Raw genomic sequence first — 25,445 nt, forward strand, 5'->3', positions numbered from 1 at the left:
AAAGCAAACAACAGCACATCTTCTCAATCACTGCAGTGGTTTGGAGGCTTGGTACCTCACTGGGAGCATGGAAAGGAGGAACTCCAGTAGTTACTGGGCAGACAGGAACAGGGGTGGCAATAATGACTCCCCTTAGATTTCAGGTATGGGAATTTCTCAAGGCAGGCCATGGATGCAATCTGCTCTCCAGGAAATGGGGCTGTAATACAGGGAGTGGATATATATCAAGTAGTTGACACAGACTGATATAACCTGACTACCTGGTAAGGCCCAATTAGTCCACTTGGTTATTCCTTGAAAGGAAAAGGCTTACTTTCCTGAAGACACAGAGATGGCAAAGAAGCAATGAAAAGACAGCTGGGAAAAAGTTTTCATTTTATCAGCAGAGGACAGACTACAAAGCAACTCAAATTGCTTTCAGCTCCAGGTATTTGATAAAAGAAAAAAAAGAATAGCACCTTCTAATATAACCACCTGGTAGTTGGAAAGCAAATCAAATCACCATTAAGATCAGCATCACAATCACCATCCTCTTATAGCCAAGTGGGACAAATCAGAAAGGCTTTCCAGAAAACAAAAGGATCCAGATAATTTACATTCTTGTTTAGTGGAAATCTGAGATGTTGTATTGCCCATTACAGTACAAGGCATTTCCTAGAGGCCACACCAAATGATGCACTGGAATCTTCCAGTGCAGGCTGTGGATGCCTTCTATCTTCTGGTGGGCTCCCTCCCCAAACTTGCTGGTGGGCAGGCTCAGGAGCAGTGCTCTAGATACAGATCAGTACTTCCTTGTCACAGTACTGCCATATTGCCATCCAAAAGCAGACAATGCAAAAATCCAGGAAATTTTCATTGGAAGAACAGAAAACAGTGCCAAACATAATTCTGCATCTGGGCTGCATTTACAGTTCATGGACACAATTAACAAGACCCTCTGGCTGCAGGATTAATGGGCAAGATGGACATGGCCTGAGGCCACTTGACTGAATCAACTGCAACATGAAATGGCCCTGCTTTCCTTCGAACTATGAGGCTTGGAGAGATGGGGCAAAAGAAAGAACAGATGAAAATGCTAAGGCACCATCTAATAACTTCTGAACATCTGTAGGGAAAGAGGCAAGCTCCAACCCCTTTTCATAGGTAGGGCACAGAGTTTTAGACACTACCCTTCACACCCTGAGCTGGGCACACATGGATATCATTACAACTCTACTATACATTAAACTTGTGCTGTTCAGCCCACCACTTGGATCGAGCCCACAGAGTTGGAGGAACTCCCTAAGTTCAGTAAAGCTGGATCAATATCAGTAGTGCTGGTGCAAAGTTCAAGTCACACAGCCTTCCTTACAATTTTGATGTACTTTACATCAGACCCTTTAAGGTTGGAAGTCAGTGGAAACAACTCATGATGCCAAAGTCAAGGGCATTTCTACAGAAAAAAAAAATTGATTTCTTAGCAGTGCCAGTTCATATAATTATTACCTCTCTCTGTCCAGCAGTACAAATACATCAGCTACTTATGCTATTAGTGCATGACCAGCACTAAAACAGACCAAATTGACTATCACAGACCATTTAAACATATCCTCTGCTTCTGTCCCCCCAGTCCATGAATACATTTAACTTAAACAGGACAAAAGGCATTTTAAAATTGAGACCTGCTCAGAGGAACCCTGCCAAGTTTCACAAATTCAGAAGTAAGAAGGAGTATCAACACATTACAAGAACAGGAAAAAAAAAAAAAAGTTACACCAAGACAGACGACATCATGGTTCCCAACTTCACAATGCTATGGGCTACAGCTAAGAGGTCTGTAGAAGTGTCTGTTGTTTCTGCAAAGTTTGAGTCCCTTCAGAAGTTTACTCTCACTATTCACTCTGCTGCTATCAGGCTGTGTATTTGCCCCACTGTTCTTAGTCCTGCCAGCTGGGCAAAGTGACCCTGCCAGCTCGGTTTATGGATATACTGATGGGTTTGGGGGGCTGGAATGTTTTAGGATGGCATCGGTCTGTTTGGGAGGGTCTCTCCTTGAGTCCATGAGTTCACTCCTGAAGCAGGCCGAAAGGAGACTGTAAAGAAGGAACCAGAGAGAAGAAAAAGATGAATGTACAGGACCCTTTGCCAGCCACCAAGAGAGAAACAGCCACTTTCCACCTTCATGATCACAGTATGGGCTTTCAAAAAGGGAAAAAGCAGATGTCTTAGCACCTACAGTGAGGGTATGTAACAGGGAGATTTGGGAAGCTGGAAAGCCCCAGGCACAAGTGAGTGCTTGGCAAGGAAGGGAAAACAACCAGTTGGTAGGGAAATCCGATTCTGTCCTAGTCTCATGGGTACAAACAAAGCCCTGATAACGTTTCCAGTGACAAATAAAGGAGGAATACAAGCATTCAGCCAAATGGGAAAAAGAGCATCAGCTTCCATTAAGTCCACTTTTAACTACAATCACTTCAAAACCAGAAGCTGGTGCTAGAGATGGAGAACTGTGCCTATTTGCCATACTAATTAGAGCTCAACTATTCCCCTTGGAAAAGCTGAGGGGTCCCTGTGGCCACCAGCTGATGAAGGGGGCACCACATCCTCAGAGCTCACAAAGCACTTCTACTTGGCTCCTTTCATCTTGGCCATTCTGTAGTGAGGACACTATCCAAGTGCCTGGAGTTCACATGCAAGCACAGCACTACAAAACCAAACCAAATCATGCAAAAATCCACTGTTAGCTTTCACACCAAAAGCAAGATTAATGAGGTGAAGGTACAAAGAACACCTTCCCCACCAGCCCCCTTCCCACAACAGCAAGCACTGGGATCCTTGCAGCTCACAGCTCAGCTGGAGCACTCCAGGCATTGGATAGCTCAGTTCTGTTACAGCTCACTAATGAGGTTAATTCCTTCTCATTTGGATAATGAGTTCTGCTCACTAGACTGAAAGGCAGATAGTGGGCTCATAGCTGCAGCCCTGCTGATAGGAAAGTAGTGTTTGCTGGTGTACAAAATCCTACTTGGATGTAAGAGCCCTCTTCCTGGTAGCTACTGGAAGACTTTGTGAAAGCCCTTCAACCATAGGAGCTGGACTTCGTGTTCCTTATGCATGTTATGGGTCCCTTGCAACTTGAAATATCCTGATTCTCTGCTGCAGGAAACTAAAATACAGACAGTTCTGAAAAGAGTGCTCAGCAGAGTGAAACCCACAACATGAAAAAGTGTTTTCTAGTGAAAACCTTAAAGACTCTGCAGGTAGCTCCCTGGGAATATTGATGGTAAACATATTTCACAGCAGGGTAATGAGGAAACACTCCCTCCTCGAAGCATGAGCCACCTCTGATATCTCTCACAGCAGTAATCAGCTGGCAAATCTACAGTTTACACAAATGGTAGCAAACTATGAACTCTTCTAAATAAACCTGTGTGCTGCAGTTCAAGTATGGGCCTCAGGATTTGACAGTGAAAAACAAAGAACACAAAATGGAAGAAAAAAAAACACCAACAGCTTCCCACCTATGATCATGAAGGTATTTGGCATAACAGTAAATAGAAGAAAACCATGCATAAAGGAGCAAGCAGAGAGAGGAGATGAGACAGAGAAATATTGTGGTCAGGCACAATGTGGAGCATTGCAGTATTTTGGTCATCTAGTGGGACACAAGAATTCTAACTGTCACCAGATTTGTCCTTTCTATTCCAGAACAGTCAGACAGCTGCATCTGCTGGCCTGTCAAATGCAGTGCTGGTCTGTAAGTGCATGAGAGTCATTATACACCTGTTTTCCAAAATTACTGATCTATATTTTTAAAACTATCTTTCACCATGACCAGCTCAACCTTGCTTTTCCTACTCTTCAAAAAAGATGAGGCTTTCCATATTGTAGGAGTGACTGGGAAAACTCTTTCCACATACCTAGATACCTTTTCTAAGTTAACCACTGCCCTGAAAAGTAAACCGAAAAACCCAGCAGTTCTTCCACCAAGGTGCAACTCTGGAGCACATGTGGATGCTGCTCCATTTTGAGAAGGAAGAGCCAAAGGCAGCTTTCAGACTTTCTATTCCCACAGAGCCCTGCTGGGACCTACAGCTTCCAACATATTCCACCTTGCTCACAGCATACACACTTTCCCAGCTCCCACTTTTCACATGAGTGTTGAACTAAAGGTGAAATGGGACCATTTTAAAGTACATCCCTGTATACAGAGTGAGAGGCCAGAATAGATTCAAAAAGGAATCCCTGTGCTCCTGAGTTTGGCCACTCTGACATCTCCCAGCAATTTGCTCACATGCAAGGCTGTTCTTGTCCAAACCATTCCCTACAAATCAGCTGCTCTCCCCATTCTAACATTTGAGACCCGAAGCTCCTTTTTTGGGGTGCAATTGCATCTTAGTCTTTTCAGTCTAAACATCTCTCTGCCCTGAACACATTCCTTCAGATATTAAGCCATACAATGGATTGAGGAAAAAGCACCAAAACCCAAAGTACACCTAAGAAACTGTTGCCTGCATATGCATTTCAGCACAGAGGACCCTGCTTGATGGCAAGCTGTCAGCAGAGACAACTGCAGCAGCTCTGGACAAACACTAAAAGTTATTCTACACTCCTGGCACCCTTAAAAGCTCTTAATCTTTCTCCCCTGTATCTGAGCACACTCAGCAAATGAGAAAAATGAGTATATAACTGGACAAGTGCCAGGAGACATGCCAAAAGAAGTTTCATTAAATTAAATGGCTGGAATTCTACATGCTCGTCTTAAAGGTAACACAAGTATCTAACCTCATTTCCCAGGAACACATCCTACTGATATTGAAAGAAGGAAAAAAGCAATTATAGCAAAGCCAACTGTCAGCACCAAGAGAAAGCTGTCATCTGCTGCTGTCCATTTCTGCTTACAAAACCATTTCTCAGCTGAAATGCTGTGGTTCAGGTGAAGCTTTGAAGATGAGCAGTAGAGCACAAAAAGGCCACAATGCCTAGGAGCTAGTAAACACAAGCTATAGTATATACAAACAGTGCAGATGACTGATAAAAGTAAATAATCATAATGAGATTTTGAAGTGCCCCAAGAAAGAGTCCAGAGCCCCTGGATGCTCCAGACGTTTTGGCAGAAGGCTTTTTTCACACCTCCACAAGACTCCATCTGACACTAAAAACACACAGGTTGAAATATGAACACATGCAGAGATTTGGCAGAAAGCTGTGGTATTGCAGAAGTCCTGAGACAAGGCCAAGGCATTGAAATAAATGCCTACAGGCTCAAGTAGGACTTATGTGGTGCCTTGGCCCCATGCTAACCTCTGCAGAGGAATGAGTTATACCCACAGCCTCCTGACTGAGAGCTTCTCAGCAGGAACTCGGGATCTGAAGCACTACCACTTGGCAGCCACCTACAGCCCGGGGCTATTTTCTGTCCCCCGAGACAGCAGGTGAAGCAATGCCCATGAACGACACTGCTTACAGCCCATCTGGGAAGTCATTCTCTGTCCAAACCTCTGACTGCAAAGCTTTGGGAACCCAGACACCTATTCAGCCTGTCAGCTGAGTTCAGAAAGGATGGGAAATTTCCCATGAGCAATATGAAGAGTCATCTAGCAAAGTGCAGTTTTTGACAATACTTTGAAAGTGTATATAGAATCTTTCTTTGAAGTGTCCACTAGCCAAAAAAGCAAACTTTTTGTGTTTCAACTTTGCTCTCGACTTCCAGCTGCTTGGTTTTATAGCAGTGCAACTTGAAGTATTGTTATACCACTGAGACACCAGCCCTGCAATGCATGAGAGATGCACTGCAGTGGGGCCCAAGCACTTGGCTGAGCTCATGCTCACAGCCCCAGCTCTACATATTCTTAGAAAGATGGTCAAATAGATACCCTGGAAAAGGCACTGGAGATGGTTCCATGTCTGGTGCCATTCCCATGGAGCAGTGGGAGAGGAGTGCACCCAGCCTGTGCTCCCCAGCTCCAGGGGGAGCAGGTTTCTGACCACAGGCTGTCTATGGCTCTGCCTCACTGTGCTGTGCCTTGGGCTCTGGCTGGAAGCCAGAAATGAGGCACTGACCCCATCCTCATGCACTCTCTAAGGCCAAGAGCTGGAATACGCGAGATGAAAGTCTAGAGTCAGGATGTGCACCTGGGGAAGGAGGATTGCTCTGTCCCATTGCTGAGCCCTCAGTTGAGCCCTCTGTCCCTGTGCAGAAACCTTCTGTGTCTCTCTCCTCTCTCCCCCACTGCACTGACACTGCAAGCACACAGGTACTCACTGCTTCTGGAGCAAGTGCTGGTGCTGCTGCTGCTGCTGCTGCCGGTAGGTCTCAATCGTGTGCTGGGGGAGGTACTGCATCAGCTCCAGAGACTCCTTGATCTTCAGGAGCATCTCATACGTCTCCCGTCCCCTCACCTGCATCACAAGAAAAGGAAAGGGGGTTGGAGGGAAAGAAAAGCTTTAAAGGACTGCATTTATAGACCTTATCGATAGTCACCTTAGGAAGATTTAAATAATGTCAGGTAAACAACCAGAGTAGGATGCAAATACACTGTTTATACATGATGCTCACACAATAAAACTGCTAAGCCTTGTTCTAGAGGTGCAGCAAGTAATGCTGAAGAATGACAGCCTCACACTGCAGGCTGATGAACATCTTGGGGTTGTCATATGGCTCAGTGTGAATCTATGCCAGCCAAAAGCAACATTTTGATCCAATCTATTTAGACAGAAAATGTCCTTACTTGCCTCAGATATAAGCAGATCTGGTGCTGAATCTTACATGCCCTCAGAAAAGACAGCATGGAAATTTGGGAGCTGGGTTTGGCTCTCCCTTCTCCTCCAAGCACACCATGATATGTGATTTATTCAACTAACCATGCCTCATGGGAAAGAGCTAAATGGCCAATTAGAGATTTCTTGCCCTGAGTCTATACTTAATATAGCATATTTCATTTCTATCACAGCATTATAATTGCAATACACATAAAAGACACAGAAGCATCCACCTATCAGTAAGACAACACCAGTTTTCTAGAGAAAGGTCATGTGCCACAGACCCAGAAAAGACAGAAGAAGAAACTAAGTTAGATGTCAAAGACAGCATTCCAACCAGGACAGAGATCCCTTGGAATATTCTCATATGCCTTGCCTAAGCCATTCTTTGCACCTAGTGGGATTTTTATTTGTATTTTTAAATTTGGAATATGCATTTAAAATTAGTAGCTCATGGGATGAAAAAAAAAAATAAATTATCATTTCACACCCCAACCTCATCCTCAGCTCTCTCTGAAGTCTAGGTGAGCCTCGAGTCACCATTGAAGATATTAAACATAGGGTAAATAAAAAGATAGAACTCACTGGCAAATACAAGAGCTCATCATCTGGGGAACGTCTTTTTTTGATAGATGTCATCTGTATGCCATGAGTTCCTTGTCGAAAAGCTGGAAAAGAAACCCAAAGGCATCCCGTTTAAAAAAAAAAGAAAAAAAAAAAGGGAGGGAGGGGAGAAGCATACAGAGAAGGAAAAGGCAAAAAGAGATACAAAAGAGAAATGAAGTGTACATGACCAGCTCAGATCTATAGTGATCTGAAGGGATCTCTAACTGAGCCACTCCAGAACTGTCCTTGCAGCTCCTGTCTCCTTAAGGCAGACACCTGCAGATGCTGGCTGGCCATGTCACCTGGGGAAACATCAGCCAAGGAGCACTGGATATGTGACAAAACCCTGGCAAGCCACACTTAGAACGAGCACTGGCTCTTTACAGGAAAGTTACAGAAAGTTTTGGTATTACAGGGCTCACAAGCTGTTGGTGAATCAGTGATCCATGAAGGCGAGACCATTGGCAGGGAGCAGAAGTCACTGAGAAAACAAAGCCCCTCTGCAGTCTGCCTCCCGTCATAACCTGTGCCCTGCTGTTGAGCCTGCTGCCTTCACTGAGTACAGGGGAAATCAAAGGTGGATTTCCATATCCTGCATGTCCAGTGAGAACTTGGCTCTCTTCAGAGCACAGAGAGGCTGCTTGCCAGGGTGTCTCTGATGCACAGCAGGGTTTGTGTGCAGCCTCAGTCTAGATTCCCTGTGGCTGGAAGACTCCTTCCACAGCATAGAAGACTGGCTAGATGAAGCGAAGAGTAACAGCGTGACCCCAAACAAGCAGTAAAGGTTAGAATTCCAGACATACAATTGGAAGGTGGCAAATAAACACCCCTTTCACCCACCACTGGCAGGGCTAATCTAACACCAGGAATGCTGCAAGGGAGTCCACAAACCCAGACTGTCCAACATTGCTTTGTGAACACCAGCTCGATTTTTAGGCTGATTCACCTCAGGAGAACAGATTACTAACACCCTCCTGCCTCCAAGCCCAGGCACAGCAGCACTCTGTCCCTGTGGCACAAGCACCCAGAGACAGCCCCACGTGCCATCTGCCCAGCTCTGCCAGCTACTTACGGCGCTTCGTACCATCACCATTCTTTGTGCTGTCAGACACTTGCTGCTTGCGGATGCTGTCCTCGTCTGCCTTGCGGTCTCTGCCTGGGCAAGCACAAATACGGGCTTCGAAACAACGGCGGCCCAAGACTTGCCCACTGGGAAGAGAGGTGAGGACAAACATCAGTTGGCATCTTGGATACAGGCCAGCAGCTCCCCTCAACTTCACACCACACTGTGCACCTTCCATTTTCCAGTACGGATTCCCCAGGTGCTAGGCAACTCCCACCTGCAAAGAGCTAAAAAATATCCTACAGCCCCTTGAATTAAGCTGTTCCTAAGGATATGGGACGCTGCCCTAAGGGAAGAGGAGGCAGAAGGGTTACAGTCGTGATGCACAACTTACTCTCTGGTTTCCAGGGTCACAATGATAAGGATCGGGCGGCGGTTCATCCCCCCAACGCAGCTGCTGTTGCACATGAAGTTGTACAGGACTGTAGTGAACTCGGTACCAACCTGGGTGAGACACAGGCCATGAGCAGAAGAAGTGGTGGATGGAAAGCTCTGCTTTTTCTATGCTCTCCTCTTGTATTTCCCAAGCTGGGCTGCAATTTGGCCAGCATGAAATAGTCCCCCACTACAAAGTTTCCTTAAAAGAAATGAAGATGCCCTGCTCTCAAGGGAGGGTGTTTCACAGCTCACTTCTGATAGAAAGGAAGAAGGGATTCATTGTGATGAGGATAGGGAAAGCCCAAGATCCAAACTCCTTTGACCAGGGTTACAACCCCCACCCCTTGCCTGCCAGGATGTCACCAGCTCGAGCTCACAACATACCTGGGGTGGCTCGTAGGGGACCAGCACACTCTGCCTCCCAGTGATGGGGTCTTCTACATACTGGGCATGGCTGTTCCCTTCCACTCTGATCAGGTGGCTGGGTGGTGCAATCTGTCCTGCAAGGGCAAAGAGGGAAAAAACAAGAGACTGTTCAGTGCAGTAAGGTCATGCACAGGGTGGCAAGATCTGCCATCAAGGGAGATGCATGTGGCCCCTGCACTGAACTCCATCAGAGTACACACAGCTACCTCCCAGCCCTTGAAGCATCCCTTCCCAAGATCCCTGCTGCCAGACACCAAAAGTAACACAGCCTTTCTAAAGCTCACTCTGAACACCTGTGGCTAAACCTGAACAAGGGTTTCCCAAGATCCCAGACTAAGTGAGCCCAAATGTGACCTGAATGGCAGCTCACAGCAGTTCTTCCAGCAGATAACTCCTGCTGGATTTTCACACCAGCTGAAAGGCTTTATTTTCCTCCCTCTAATGCATATACAAAACAAATTCCTTCTAGTCTCAATTCCTATTCTTCTTACTATCAATTGCTAGCCCTCTTCTGCTCCCTTCCATAAGTCTTGATCCTTAAAAAAATAATTCAAGGAGTAAGACAAATATGCATTTAATTAATGGTCAGTTGGAAAAATCATGCTAGCTTACAGCAGTGGCAAAGGGAACATGATGTTGTTTCCTAGGCCACTTTCCAATAATTAAAAGCTTCCTTCCTACAAATTTTCTTTAGTGTTTCTACAACATATAACTAAATTCTGAGGAGAGCAACCTGCTATGGGTTTTGTTTTGTGTATTAAGTGTTCATTCTTACTCAAAATTTCTACAGAAATAATTATTTCAGAATGAGAATTTAAGGCTTTTTTTCCCCTTTCTTAGAACTCCATCATTGAATGGTGTCAAACCTCAATAAATCCAGTCCTGTCAGAAAAAGCACTTTTTAATATTAAAAACTGTTTTGAAGAACTGTCTCACTCCACACTGATTTTACACTCCCAAGTCCTTGCTTATTTCTGGGGCTTGTCTAGCTGGCTGCACTGTAACTAGCAATGGGATCCAGGCTCCTAAGACATCCTGCTAACTGATACCAGCCAGGTTTTTTTACAGTAGGAGATAAATAACGTACGTAGAATAAAACAGATGCTCATCTGAACTTACGTGAACTTAAGTGGCCAAGGCAAAACGGAACCCAGCCCATGAGCTTGCAGAAAACCAAAGGACATTGTAAGAACAGCTGCTACCTCACTAACATGAGGAGAAGTAAAAGATGAAAACATTAATACTGAACTGAGAGTGTTAGATGTAGAAGAATGTTGCCTACAGTTGATGCTGGCACTGAGCACTACCCTGCTGGAGATAAACAGCTCCTCCATCTTTGAGGCGTGGATTAAGGACTGGAGATGATATTGCATCCTGTTACTAGATCCCTGTCCCAGCGACATGGAAGCTCATTCCTGAGCACAAGAACAGCTGCTTCTTGTTGCAAGAGCAAAAGCAGAGCAGAGGAAGGCTGCCAGAAGGGCAGTGCCTGCCATGGGGACAGACATCCATCCGACCTGGGCAGGCATGAGGTTTATTTCAGTGCTTTCCTCCCAAGGACGAGCTTGCACAGGGACAGCTAAAGCACTGCATGATCCTTCCTGCCAAGGATGAGAAATAAAAAGCTGCCCAGGGTGTCACAGGGAGGTCTGTTTCCAGAAGGTTTGCTCTGAAGCTGCTGTCACATCCCTCAGTGGCCGCTCATCAGCCCTGGAGAGGGACTGCCAGCACAGCACTGCCCTCCTTACCCTCGTTGAACTCCCGGCTCAGCTCGTGGTTCGGGCAGCGTTTGACCACTTCAGTGACGTGTTCAGCTTTCTTGTAGACTGGCATAGCCCTGATGACAGCTCCCTGAGGTGGAGGGGTCATCACTTTGATCTGGATGGGACATGTCTTGGCGATCTGGCAGTACAGCTTTTTCAGTTCGGTGGAATACTGAATGGGAAATAGACCAAAAGAAAGTCAGAAGTTCAACCAGGGATGAAGGTACACCAGGAACATGGAGATGGCTTTGCACATATAACTGAAAGCACCAGCCACTGCACAGGCACTGCATTTGTTTGCCCAACAGCTATGTTTCCAGAAAAGTGACAGAACCCCTAGACCTTTACCTGCTGTAAAATAGCAGAACATAAATCTACATACTAGCTTTCCCAAAGGCAAAAATCTTCATATAAAGAGCACTTTATTTACTCAAACAAATAAAGCCTTTATGTCTCTTCGGCACACACTCCCTCTTGCAAGGGACACCCATTACCCACCTAACAAACAGATGGTATTCCTTTCACAGCATCCTGTAATCCTGGAAGCACTCAAAACCACAGACAAAGGCATTTCATCCTGTATTCTAGGAAGCCCTCCTACTCTTGCAGAGGGATTAAATAAAAACATGAACCTTGGTACTGAACAGTACTTGAAAACAAGACCCTGATCAATTTGGGAGTTATACAATACCTGACATTTCAGTCACCTTTTTAAAACCATCTCCTACATCCTACTGAACATTGCTCTAGTAATCCCCTCACTTCTGAACTCCAAGCATTACATGCAAAAATGAGGTAAAAAAAAAAGTACATTTTTTTCAAGGGCCAGAAGAGCTGAACAGCCCGAAGACCAGCCCATGGTGACCATAACTTAGAGCATAATCCAGCAGCTGGCTCCAAAAGAGAGGCTGTCACCATGCAATGAGCACTTGGAACAGAACAAGATGCTCTTTTTCACTATGCTAATTTGGAGCAGATTAGACTTCTCTTAAGATGCTCCCCACTAAAACAGTAACCTAATGCAGCATTTTTGTGGAGTGTATTCACATCTGGAAACCTTTACTCAGCAAAACATCAAGGCTGAAGTTGGTGGTTTCTTTTCAAAGCCCCTCACCATAATAATCTGCTTAGCAGGGAAGATGGCAAGGGAATTCTCAAGTGGTTCAGTACTGTACAACTTAAACTCATTTTCTTGGATATCTCGCATGAAGGAGACTCTCCAGTCCCCCCAGCTATACAAGGCCCTTCCAAAATATGGCAGGTTTTTCAGAACCCTACTCCAGAGGCATTCATTTTTCTCCTGCTATTCAGACATTCACGAGTGCAGAGCTCTCCCTGTAACTCTAACAATGTAACCCACAGGAATTCCTGGCATTTCCCCATCTCCCTGTACTCTGTTCTTGCAGACAAAGAAAAGTGAAAGCCCCAAGGTGGTTGTTTCCTCACAAGAAAAGGTCTCTAGCAGCCACGAGCCAATAGAGCCCCATTCCCAGCTGTTCAAACAAAGAGGGACAGGTTCATACTGGTCAAGGGCACCCTGTGGCCATGGACCCTACTGGTACAGGGAGAGCCAGCATGTGCACAGGAGGGTGGCAGATGATGCAGCAGCAAAAGGATTAGTTAGTGATAGTCAGGGATTATTTGTACTTCAGAGTGTACACACTGCTAACATCGGAAAAACCAAACTTTCAAGAGATACTGGGTAGGAGAGAGGGATTAAACATAAGCCAAGCCAGTCCCTTCCCTCCTCACTCAACGCCATCCTGCCATGTGGCAGAGAAGATGCTACAGGTATTAAAGATACAAAAAAAGACTTCTTTAAAATGCAAAGGCCAAATTGTGCAATGCATTTTATGTGCCTGCAGGCTAGAGATTAAACCCACAAAGGATTTACCCAGCCTGCGGAAACAGGGAACACGCCAAACAATTACAAAAAAAAATGTTGCGAAACAGATCTAGATGGTGATTTATATCATACATCTTTTAAATGTGAAATTCCTTATTGTTTTTTAATTAAAAAGCAATTCCTTAGTAAAGGTAAGAATGAGCTCACCATGTTGTCTTTTCATCTCAGAGGTAGAAAAAGAATTACTTATATTTAAAAAGGAAGGAACCTAAAAGCATTGTTTCCTTCAACACATCAGATTGCTCATAGCACTGTGAAGGTTTCAAGGACAGAAAGCCTCAAAAATCTCAAAAAGCCAACTAATCACTTGGATGCCTTAACATCACTGAAGCATAAAGAAATCGGGCACCCAAAGGTGATGGGCAGAAATGCAAGCATAAATATTGAAGAGCAGTGGTGCACAGAGGGCACAGCACATGCCAGGAGGCAATGTGTCCAGTGTCTGCTGGCATCCAGGGAATTGAACAAATGGAGGGAGATACCCTCAGTCACTGATCAGGACTCATGCTGACTGTAGTTTTATGTATATCATCCTAAAAGACAGCAAGCTGGGGTTACAAGAAAGGGGAAAAACAAATATCTCTGCTTTCAGAAGGACTGAGATGTATCCAAACCAGCACAGCTACTGAGGCTCATGATCAAACAGCACAGCCCCTCTGTGAGCAGACAAAGGGATCTGCTCTTCATCCACCTTTGGCACCCAACTGTTAGACCCCTTTGGCTACAACCAGCAAGGAAGCTATCGGACCCACACCCTAAATTCACAGAGAGCAAACAGCCAAGAGCTAATGGGTTATGATGAACAAAGAAACACTGGACAGGCTCAAGAGCTGCAGGTTCCAGCCAACAGCTTGAACTTGGCATGTCAGGAAAGGAGGGAAACCAGGAGCCCACCTTTGCCTCAGAGCACAGTCAGGACATGGGAAGATTAAAGGGCAGTGCTCAGAAGAGTCAAAGAGGCAACAGGGGGCTGAGCTGCCCTTTTATCACCTGATTGCAAGAGTTCAAGCCTCAGGCACTGCACAGGGCTTGGGGACATGGCATGGAGCCATGATTTCACATCTACCCCAGGCACAGCCGCCTGCGAGCGTGTAATCACTGAAGGGACAGTCATTTAACACCAGTGTAAATCTGTCCACGGGGTACCTGCTGTCAGACAGAGAGGGGCTCGAGTTTCCCACCCCGCCAACTCTGCTGCGACCAGGAGTAACCTGATGCACAGCCATTTACTGGCATAAATAGATGCCAACAACTAGGTCATGGTGACTTCGTCCTGGATCAGTGATAATCGCTATATCCACAGAGCAAGACAGGATATTGTATATAGATTTCAAAGCAAAGGCACTTCAGAAAGAAAACCCGAGGCAGGAGCTGTCTGTGCTCTCAGATAGTGCCTGCAAGCCAGGATCACCCTCTTGGCACAGGTGCTGCTCCTCAGTGGTCCCAGACCACCCCACCCTGCAGGAGGTGACAGTTCACAGTAAAATGGTGAGCAAGGGGACTGACACTCAGTGTATGAGGGGTAAGATCGCAATTCCCAGAAATCCAAAGCATGACCATTAATCAACACATTTGAGCAGGAAAACTAAATTAATTAGGAGTACAAATATAAAAATGAGTTTGACCAAACAAGTCTATCAGTTAACAAGTTGACAACAACCACTATCTAGCAGTAGGAACAAAGGTTGTGCCAACAGCCTGAGGAGTGCAACACCACTTCCACCAAAGTACAGACCTGAAAGCCATTTAGAACAAGAGCTGAGCCTGGAGATGTTATCTGCTCAAGAGGGAGAGGAAAGAGCTTTGGCTTGGGACTTTTCTTTGGACTTTCACTGCTGTCTGTCATGAATTTAGCTTTTTGCTTAATAATACATTTAAAAAGGAAAGATAAAAACATTCCAGTGCCTGCAGCTCTGCTCTCCCCACCTGCCCGTGCAGACATACTGTATTACCCACTCTTGGCACCCTGGCTAGTAATTCAGTATCACAATACACACACCAGCTACCATCAGGCAACACCTGTCTGATTTCTCAGTAAGCCCCTTCTACTGAAGGTGTGTCAACAAAGGGTTGAAAGGCAAAAACAAAACACTTCTTGACTCTCAAATGGAGAATTTTTGCTAGAAAGGACTGTAGTCTCCTGAAAATAAGTGCTCAATGCAATACAAGCAACAATGGCTTTTTACCAAGTATTCAATTCCTCTGCAAAACTCTGATGCAGTGAAATCCCCCAAATACTACTTTAGAAATCTGCCTCTAATATCTGTTTTACCATCTGATCCAGCAGAGGGATTATGGCTCCTAAATCTTTAAAAGGAGTGAGGTTCAGTCAGCTCTACAAATGCTGACGGATGTCAGCTTGAAGGTGATCCCAGAGGTTGGCTTAAAGCATTACAGCTCCCTGAGCCCCTCCTGCTCAGATCAACAGGTCTTTCAAATCTTTTGCAAGCTTCTTTCAAGTAGTCATGTTTTAGTTCAACTCAGTTAACTAGATCCATTTTACCTGATGTTTTCAAAGCTGTCAATCAGCTATGCTTTCTCCTCTACCAAACTAACTCCCAAAGAAGGGGAAAAAACAGGTTAGAAGAGTGCAAATGCAATAGCTACTTCCACCAAAGTATTCACAGGTGAAAACAAGGAGAGTCACAAAGAAATAGATAATAATTCTAATAGGTTTTAATTATTTAATAGAATAAAAGGCAGTGGGAAGAAAGAAAACTACCAACTAAGAACAAAAAGTGAATTTACACAAGCATTTTAAACACCTTTGCTATGCTAGACCACGATTTAACTTTTCATTTAAAAAAAACCTGCTGAGAAGATGTGGGGACACATCAGAAGCACATGCAGACACACTCTTAGAAACCAATTTATACCCCGAGGACACTCAGTGAGCAGGAGCTGTACCAGGAGTGCTGCACACATGGACCTCTCCTTCCAGATTTAACCTTCAGCTCAGCATAGCCTTAACCCCACGGCTTGTGAGCTGACTTGTGGCAGCTTCAGTTTCAAGTCCTCTGTCCCACGAGGCTCCAGAGAAAAGTGGACAGCTTGCTGCTAATGGGCATAGCTGGCATTCAAACCATGGGCACTGCCAACACGTCCAGTGACACAGATCCACCAGGTGTGGCAACAAGCCTCAGCCCCACAGCCCGGGGCACCAGAGAGACAGACACGCCTGTGGGTATCCCCATCTGCAAGGGAAGCCGTCCGGGATGCCCCGAGCATGGGAGCGGGAGGGGATGCTGATGTAGCCCCACCAGTGCTTTGCAGGCATTTACCAAATTTCTCCACCCCGGGGCAAAGGAAAAACCATGTCATACTTTTCCCTCTTGAGGAAGGGCAGTGAATCACCCAAGGGCGTTCGCCTTTGCAAAGACTTAAACTTCATTTTCCCCTAGGGCTCCCCTGCCCCCTCCCCGTCCCCACCGCCTCGCCAGGCGCTCACGAAGGGAGCTGACGAGTTATTAAAATCCTTCCTCGGAGCGCTTTTCCGCGGGAGCCGCAGCCAAAGGCCGCCTGTTGCCACCTGTCAGTCGCGGGGATTAATTACCTGCGCCGGGCGGGGAGCGGCACATTCCTGCCGGCCTCGCCCGCCGGGATGTTGACACCGGGCAGGTGGGCCCCGCATCCCCCACGGCCGCCCGCACCGAGGGGGGACGGGACCCGCGGGGTTGGGGACCGGCACAGCGACACGGGACAGGGAGGAGCGGCGGGGCTGCCCCGGGGCGCCGGCAGCTGCTGCGCCTCGCAAACCTTAGCGAAAAAATAAACACATGGCTGCGTGTGTGTGTGTGTGTGTATGCTGACCTGCTTAGGTAAACGGGGAAGGGGAGGGGTGGCAGGGAGGGAGGAGAGCGGAGAAACGTAGCCCGCGGACAGGGATTCAGGGGCCGCTGCCCGGCGCGCCGGGTCCCGCCGCGGAGCCGCTCCCGGCTGTGCCACCGCAGGACAACGAGAGCGACGAGAGCAGCTCTGCCCCTCTGGCACGGGCACAGCACCCTCCGGCCTTGGCAGATGACAGATCCGTGTCCCCCTGCCCGCAGCAGCTCCTGCGGGGCCCCACCACCTGCAAACACACCCCGAGGAAGGGCGGGATGAACAGGGCACATACACACGTGGCCATGTATGGAAGACCCCCTGAAATTCCCAAAAATACCGAACTGAGAGCATCTGCTAGATTCTCACATCTTTAGGTTAATAAACTCCTTCATATTACAATATTCAGCATCTCACTTGAGGCTTCCCAGAGGTTTTAATTCAAAACTACCTCCATCAGGATGTATCATCTCTACCTAATGCTGTCAGCAAAGCCATGATAATAACAGAAATAACACTGATAATTTCCCATATTGCTTTTGCACTACAAAACTATTCTAACTGTGAAAACTTTACATATGTGAGCTTTTACATTTCAGTTTCACATCTACAGACTTAGTTCATCCACAAATGAAGATGTCTTGAGGTTCAGCTTGAATACCATTTAAAAAAACAGCAACAACAAAAAAATCAACTGAAAAGTATCCTGTACAAACAGGAAAAAAACTCAAATGGAAAACTTTGGAGGCAAGCTTTACACATTTTTTGATGCAAAGTGATAGGTGTAAAGGAAGGCTTTACTCTGGTTTGGTGAGTTAAGTTCTCTTCCTTTGCTAGTCAATTATTTAAATATTTTTGAAATTAATTTATTTAAAACCAAAATCATGAGACTCCTGCAGTCAAATGGCCCTAGCTTCTACAGCTAGTTCACACATTGCTTGTGTACCACGTCCAGTTTCTCTGCCAGTTTCTAAACCGAAACTTTTGCAGTAGCAAACAAGTTTCAGATGCTAAGAATGTCTAGTAATTTACATTTCTAATAGATTGCTTTGCAGTAGAAGTTTTGTGAGGTAGAAGTATGAAATGAGAGCAAATCTGCTGAAAGGCAAGGTAATTGCTGATCTGATGCTGAAGATTCTTCTTGATACCTGCATCTGCCAGTGACTTCTCCACTATGAATGCACAACAAATGAGCAACCTATCTGCCTACCACAGAAAATATAACATTAGGAAGCATACACTGTAGGAGGTTCACTCTCATTCTAACCAAACTCACCTACTAGCTATGATGCGTTAAATTCCAGCAGAACAATGAGGGGTGATCAACATTAAAACTGGATCTGAAAAACATCCCCTTCAATTATTAAGCATTAATTAGTAAGCCAACACAATTCAGCAAAATTTTAAATCATTGCAGTGACTGCCAAAGCAGCTTTGTGAATAACTCCACTGCATTTCTTCCCTCCTTCCACAGCCCTGCTACTCTCAAAAGACACGTGATTACTCCACATCCTCCTAGCAAGAGGGGAACCCACTGCTAACAAAGCACTACACTAGAGTTACAAATATTTGCATCTCTATAAAATACACACACCTGCTTGCAGGTAATGGAAATAGTGAAGTAGTGGACACTACACATACGACCACACATTTGCCTACATGAAACTAAGTTGATAGCATTACCTCAAGCATCAGAGCAGCTGAACACTAACAAGTGACATAACCAGCCATAGTCCTTCCAGGCAATTCTACTCATTACACCAGAATGTATACTCCAATACTTCAGGCAAAAACCTCTGGGACTTGATTTAGCAAAAAAATCTTCAGCATACGCTTAACTTTTGGCAGCACTGTTAACCACCACCCATTCAAGTCAGTGTGCCTCTGTGTGAGGGAATTTGAGAACTCAAACCTGAATTTAAGATCTGATTTAACTTGCATATTAACGGACTCCAGAAACAAACTGAAAGTAATATATTCAGGCTCTCAACAGTAAACCCACCACACCACATACTGCTCCTAACTCATGTGCCTTGGCCTCTGATACTGAGCACCAGAACCTGTTCTGCTCATGAACTACTTTAAGTAAAGTCCAGGTTGGCCATTTCAAACCTCCTCCTAGCTTGGTGTGGGGGATTCAACTTTCTTACAGTCAGTCTCAGACTCAGCCAAAGAGGAAAGCTGCTGTGTTTCCTATTAGCCTCCCAGATCCCACTTGAAACAAGTTCACATGCTGTAGCATGCTCCATCCTACCAGCCAAACTCCAAAAACTCTAATCAGCTAGAGGAAACATCGTCTGGAGTAACTAGACACCAATTTTTAGTGCATCTCACCATTACTTTTGTACCCTGCTGAAAGCCAAAGGGTAATGAACTCAGCGATGAGGGAAGAAGCACAGCAATACATAAAAGTTGCTCAATTAAGACAAAGCAAACAGCAAAGCAAAAATCCCAAAACTCTCCAAAATTAGTCTGCTCCCACCAATTCTAACCTTGTTTCAAAAACATGAGTCAGCAGTAGAAATCCCAGACAAGCAGGTCAGATCTTGCAGCCCCATACAGAGAGCAGATAGAAGCTTTGAGTCCTCTGCAATTTGTGCTACAGCCACAGGTAGCTGCACATCAGCTAAAGATCAGGGGAAGAAGCAGGAAACGAGGAAATGCCTAATGCAAAATGTCACTACAAAACTTTAGTTCCTTCATCTGCAAATAAGGGAATTTCATTAATAACCCAGAGGAAAGTGAATGAGTCACTTGTACAGTATCTGTTACACCAGAGGGAAGCCAAGCTGGACAAGAGAACACATTAAAAAAAACCCCACCAACAACATAACAAAGTTGGTCTGGCAATATAGTCTTCTCAATCAGCAACATCCTAAGCCTGCATATTAGTGGCAGAGTCCGCCCCAGAACTATCAGGCACTCTGCCACAGACTGCACAAGCCATTCAACACCCTGGAAAGCAGGACACTTTACTAGATGGTGACACATTTCCACCCAAATTCTGGCTCATGCCAAAGTACTGGCCTACTTGTAAAATACCACCGGGTCAGCACGTTGCAAGGGTAAGAGTATTTACGTCAAATACTGGCCCATCTTCCTAGCTAGGGCACAGCCAGGCTCACAGGAGATGTCTTTGCACATTCAATCTGACACAGGAAAGAAAGTTCATGCAGCTCAAAGGTGAAAAAAAGTTTTAATGTCTCATGACCTCTCATACTAAACACCCTTGCCCACATACATTTTATCTTATCCATTCTTTCCTGACTTAGGTTTCAGATTCAATAGACTTTACAAAAAGGGCAAATAATCCCTGAAGAACTTCACATACAAATAATTTGTACCTTTTTTCCTTGCCTTCCTATAGTGCTACTGCTGTTGTGCTGTGACCAAGTGCAGGACTGCTCCTGACTGTTTCTGGAGGGGGGTACTGGCCAATGCAGCCCATGGAGCAGGGCTGGTAGCTAAGTGGGCAGCCAAGGGGCTCAGCTGTGAGCTAGAATAAATCAAGGGGCCACCAGCCAAGTCAGTAAATGAATGCTCTTCTGGATGTACGCTCTCAACAAAGACTGAATGGCTCAGATGGACAAAGGCAATCTCCTTTCTCCTACTCACTTTGCTTCCCCTCCTGCTTCTTCCACCTGAGGGAAGGTGCAGATACCCCTCCATCCTTCTAATAGATTACTAATCGCACCAATGGGAGACAATGGAAAGGAAGATGGAAAGTATTAAATCTGACAGGCTCTCAAAGTGCCAGTGCCAGTGAAATGAATCATTAAGGTGAGTAATTTTCCTGTTTACTTCATAGGCTCTAAGCCCCCCCGCTCCTTCCTCCCTGCCTAGATGTGGGCAGGACCCATCAAGGCAAAGCTTTGGAAGCAAGCAGCAGCGTCCCCAATTTCTACATAAATGCTGCAGGCCAAAGAGCAAAGGCAAGTTCCAACTGAGTCCTTGACAGTAATCAAGCACTGCGGCGCCTCTGGTCTTGTCTTGTGCATACCTTGCAAGTAGCATCATGTCTTCCCAGGGAGATTTCACTGGCACAGCACGCAAGCGCCTTGTTCCTTGGCTTCTATCTCAGAAAAAGAAAGTCCCGAAAACACACACACACACACGCCCCTGCTTTTCTGCTCCAAGGGAGACCATTTCCCTCTATATCTTCAGTGTACTGTTAGAAGCCCTTTCAGAACAAAGTTTTGAGTTTGGCAGAAATCTCTTTTGTTCCTGTGCAGAAAGGATAGTGCCAGACCCTTGCCAAAAGGGCATTGAGTCTTCTCTGTTCATGTCCAGGAAACTATCCTGAGTCAGATCTTATTACATTTTAAACTAAGTGCAAGTACCAGCAAGTCTCTTCCATGATAACAGCCAGGGCCTGTCCCATTTCCTGATCACATTACGCTCAACTTCCAGAGTTACATCTATGCAAATATTGTTCTCCTGCTTGTCAAGCATTTCATTGATAATTAAAGTGAAAAGCCAGCAAAGCTTTTCTGGCCAGGATGGTGAGCAAGGCAACAAACTCAGACACCAAGCAGGGACAAATGTTCTTCCTCTTTATGATCACCAGAAAAGGGCCCTCTCCTTCTCCTAGACAATAGGGAATCCAGACTGAACCAAACCATTTCTGCAAACATTCCTCTGTTTTCTGGAATCACTGACACAACGAGGCCACATTCTAGCTCTGAGTCACAGTGAAAACATGAGGATTAGGAAAGACAAAAATTACACCTAACTAAGCAAGTCAGTTTTACTGAGAACATAAAGATGCAGTAACTCAGATCTAAGATCAATAAAGCATGACAGCAGCTCCAGAATACTTAGGATGAATGGTGACTAAGCCAAACTTTTAAGCCTTTTATTTGTACAATTAAGCTCTGGGGGTGAATGGCGAGAAAGTCAGCTATTACCAGCATTTGCAGAGTTCTGGGATCTGTATTTTATCCAGATGCTCCTCCTTCTCATCCTTCTCCTTCCATCCTCAATGACCTAGCTAAGCACAGTCCTTGAGTCAACTCATGTGGTTTCTCCTGAGCCTACTTTCAAAGTCAAGACATGATTCAGCAAGGTGTTTAAGCAGATGCCTACCTTTAAGGTTGGGAACAGCCTTGCTGACTCCAACAGAACCCAAGAGATTTCACTGGGAATATTCACGTGCTAGAGGTTATGCACTCACTCAAGTGCCTCACTGAACGGAGACCTTGATTTTCCTATGTACCGTGGGAAACAATTCATCAAGTTCCCTGCTGAGGAACACAGCAGAGCTGCTGCTGCAGCCATCAGGACATTCCCTGCTCCAAAAACACAGCACCTCACTCCCAGCCAGCCAGTGAGGTCAATGCTGTGGCATCTTCTCTGCTAGGATAATCAACAAGTCCACACCAGGTTTGGGGTACTCCTTCATTTTGTCTCATTCCCTGGACCTGTACAACTGCAGCAAAGGGAAGAAAGCTGTTCCACAAAGTAGCATTTAGAAAGGGAGGAGGGCTGGCAATGAGTTCAGAAAATGTTAGCAGCAGTCCTTCCTCAGGGACCCCCCAGAGAAGTAACAAATCTTCAATTTTGCATCTCTTGCCCCCTAAGAGTAGAATGCAAAACCACATCCCCGTGGACATGCAAGCCAAGGGAATTGTGCAGTAACATGTCACAGAAGAAATGAAAGGCTTTAACACAGCAGAGCCAGATCACTGATTTTTAGGCTGCTTTGAAATTTCAGCAAGAAAGCACAAGAGTATAAAGAGAGCTTGCATGGACCTGGATGCACTTCACAAGCACATCTACATTTACGTGCTAGGTACACTCAAAAGGAATGACTACCCAAATACTCCAAGACATAATAACAGATCTATAAATTATTGGAAATAGATTACATCAAGTCTCTCAATACTTAGCAATTGATTTATTTCACTTGGTAGCAAAGATAATTCCATCTGCATGATGTAACTGGAAGCATAACAGGAATTCATGCGGATTTAGATGCAAATCCTTGCAACCACAACCTGAAGATGGCTTTCCAAGGAAAACACCCAACAGCCCTTTGTCCCTGCAAACCTCACTGCTCTGCACTGCTTCATTTGCAAAATGCAGGCTCTGAAGACCCCAAGCAACAGATGCTCTGTGAGAAGACCTAGCCCATTCAAAGTAAGTCTGCTTTCCCAACCAAAAAGCAGTCTTTATTACTGGATAACAATGAGAACAGGAATAGTTCCCTGGGAAACATAATTTTAAAGTCAGATTTCCCAACTAACCACACCCAATTAATAAGTAATGCTATGTTTTTGAGTGATTATAGAATCCCAATTTTTTTACCAGTTTTAATTTTATAATTTTCTCCATCATCACAACAACAAAAAAAGGAAACAAACGCCCTCATGATCTTATATAGGTGGCAGGTAACAAAAGGCAAGCCCCTTCCTCACTAAAAAGGAGTAAAACAAAATAGAACAAAAGACAGAGTTGCAACATCAGACGTTATTCACTCACACTGTCTGGCACTCCCATTTTCCTTACAGCTCATATGTGGTGCATCAGAGAAAGGTGCAAAGTCTCCATGGACAGAACAGGCTGCTGCCCTGCACAATGCTGTGCAGGTGAATCCCTGCCCTAGCAGAAAGCAAGCTTTGTTCTGAGATAGCTACCATGAATCTCATAAGCCTGCACCACTGCAAGTGCTACCAAAGGTAACACTTAAAAACATCCCCTTAGCAGCTCTGAATGTAATGAAAAGGCAGGAGAAGGGCTAGGACTAACACTAGCAAGCCATTTGCAAATGTAGCCCACTGAAGATAATTAACTGGAATCAAAGAAGTCAAGGACTTGGAACCTGCACAAATTCACTGCCTCACTAGAATTTTACCAGCCACTATGTAGAGGAAAACTCCATTAAATCTGACTCTTTCCATCCACCAGCTTCTCAACTGAACAACAGAAAAAAGTTCACAGGGGAGTAAATATTTAGCTCTTTGCTGCAGATAGCAAACAACAGGATGCAGAAAAACCCTAAATAGGATCAGAGACACTACAAAACACAACAAGGAGGTGACCATGCTACTGCTGTGACAGACAGCAGTTCATTATTATGTAAGGTAGAGTGCAAGGCTCCTTTGCACAAAGCACTGGGTTAGAGGGGAAAAAAAACCCCAATTTTACAAAGTGTGGAGGCAACAGGTTGAAACAGTCCAGAGGGAGGCTCTTCGGAAGAAGGAAGCTGATGAGACAGAAGCCCTAGCCACAGCACACCATCTACCTGACCCTGAAGGACATCAAGGAGTAGAGACCCAGCTAGACTGTAACTGTATTTCTTATTTAAATGCAATTTGTTTAATCTCAAGTTGGATTCAACCATCAAAGGCTGTCTTCTGTAGCACACTGACAGTTCGCTCTAAATCTCTGCACCTTTAATCCTTTAATTAGCCAAGAAAAATGCGATCTCAACTCTTCCACCAACCTAAGCTAATTTTCTGCATGAAGCTTCCAACTCCTGTAGGTTACAGGTTTTAGCTGCTTGTGTAGCCAAGGGGAAAAATACTAAACAAAACACACACCCCCAACACCCCATTCCCACAGAGGCTGATGTGTCTGTGCTTCTCCAAGGAGCAAACTCCTTGCAGAAACAAGAGGGACCCATTTTCCCATTGCAGTAGTGGGCTGGGAGGCATAATTACATCACCCAATTCAGATAAAGAGCCAACAGAGATTTCTGGGAACAAGGCAGTGTTTGCACAGGACAAGGATAAAACTGGAGCCAATTCTTTACTAAGAGAGTGTCATTAGTGGATTCAGCCATCCTTCTCAGTGACTTTGGGATGGGAGCTCCTAAGCAAGCCAACAGAACACTAGATGGTCAATCACTTTGGAAACTCTTCCCAAAAGAGGGGATTTCTCCAGAGATAAACCCTGCTATTTCTCAAAAGTGTCACAGCAACACAGCTCTAAAGGAAGAAATGGAAGACTGCACAAGCCACCAGAGCATCAAGACAGACCCATTTGAGCAACTTGAAATACATATCAGGCACTTCATGCAGCCCCAGCAAGAGCAGACTCAAGGAAGGACAAGAGGGTTACCTAAATTCTTCTTGTCTGAAGCCCTAAGCATGTTGGAGTGAGGTATATCCGCACATGAACACAACCCTGACCAACCCTCTGGGTCAGGGTGAGTTTGCAGGGCAAGGCAAAAGCAAACAGTGCTCCTGCTCAAAGAGCTCCTGCTCATGGTGCAGCTACAGGAACTGCTGGCTGGTTACATGCTGACCCCATATATGACATGCAGGAAAAGAAGTTCAGGTGCAGCAAACCATCTCTGCACAGCCCCTAAACCATCACATTCCAGCTGCAATGTGCCAGAGCCAATTGCTACAGCAGTACACAGACACAGCACATCTCTTTCCAGGGCACAGCCTGCATGTCCACGCAATGCTGCAAGGAGCCCAAGGCTCCATGTGAGTTTATCTGCCAAGTGTGGACAAGCTGTAGGAAGCCCTCCTGGTAGCTGGCCAGGGAACCCATGTGAACAGCAGCACCAAGAGTCATCAGGGACTTGACAAAGGCATGAAGACTTGGGAATAAGGATAACCTTCCTCTGAAGAGCCAATGCACACTGGAAGAACCCTGTTGACACCAAAGGCAGAGGACAGGCATTTGTGCAGTTCTTTAGTTTGCTTCTGTGTTGAGGTCTTGACAAAGATGA

The 25,445-nt window shown here is 45.3% G+C and overlaps 1 protein-coding gene across 3 annotated transcripts in view; it reads right to left on the bottom strand.

Annotated features, from left to right (window-relative positions):
• Nucleotides 1-25,445, bottom strand: part of TP63 (tumor protein p63) — a 102,311-nt gene that overhangs the window by 9,709 nt on the left and 67,157 nt on the right. For 2 of the 3 annotated variants that reach the window (XM_088170909.1, XM_014891586.2), the window contains 6 exons: nt 11,023-11,209; nt 9,233-9,348; nt 8,805-8,914; nt 8,420-8,556; nt 7,327-7,409; nt 6,245-6,381 (listed from right to left, as the gene is read on the bottom strand). In XM_088170909.1, coding sequence (XP_088027035.1) covers nt 6,245-6,381; nt 7,327-7,409; nt 8,420-8,556; nt 8,805-8,914; nt 9,233-9,348; nt 11,023-11,209 — 770 coding nt within the window. The remainder of the gene's footprint in view (nt 1-6,244; nt 6,382-7,326; nt 7,410-8,419; nt 8,557-8,804; nt 8,915-9,232; nt 9,349-11,022; nt 11,210-25,445) is intronic. The other variant, XM_088170908.1, reaches the window with a different exon arrangement.

This window comes from Sturnus vulgaris, chromosome 10 (assembly GCF_052056855.1).
Source record: "Sturnus vulgaris isolate bStuVul1 chromosome 10, bStuVul1.hap1, whole genome shotgun sequence".
Classification (NCBI taxonomy): Eukaryota; Metazoa; Chordata; class Aves; order Passeriformes; family Sturnidae; genus Sturnus; species Sturnus vulgaris.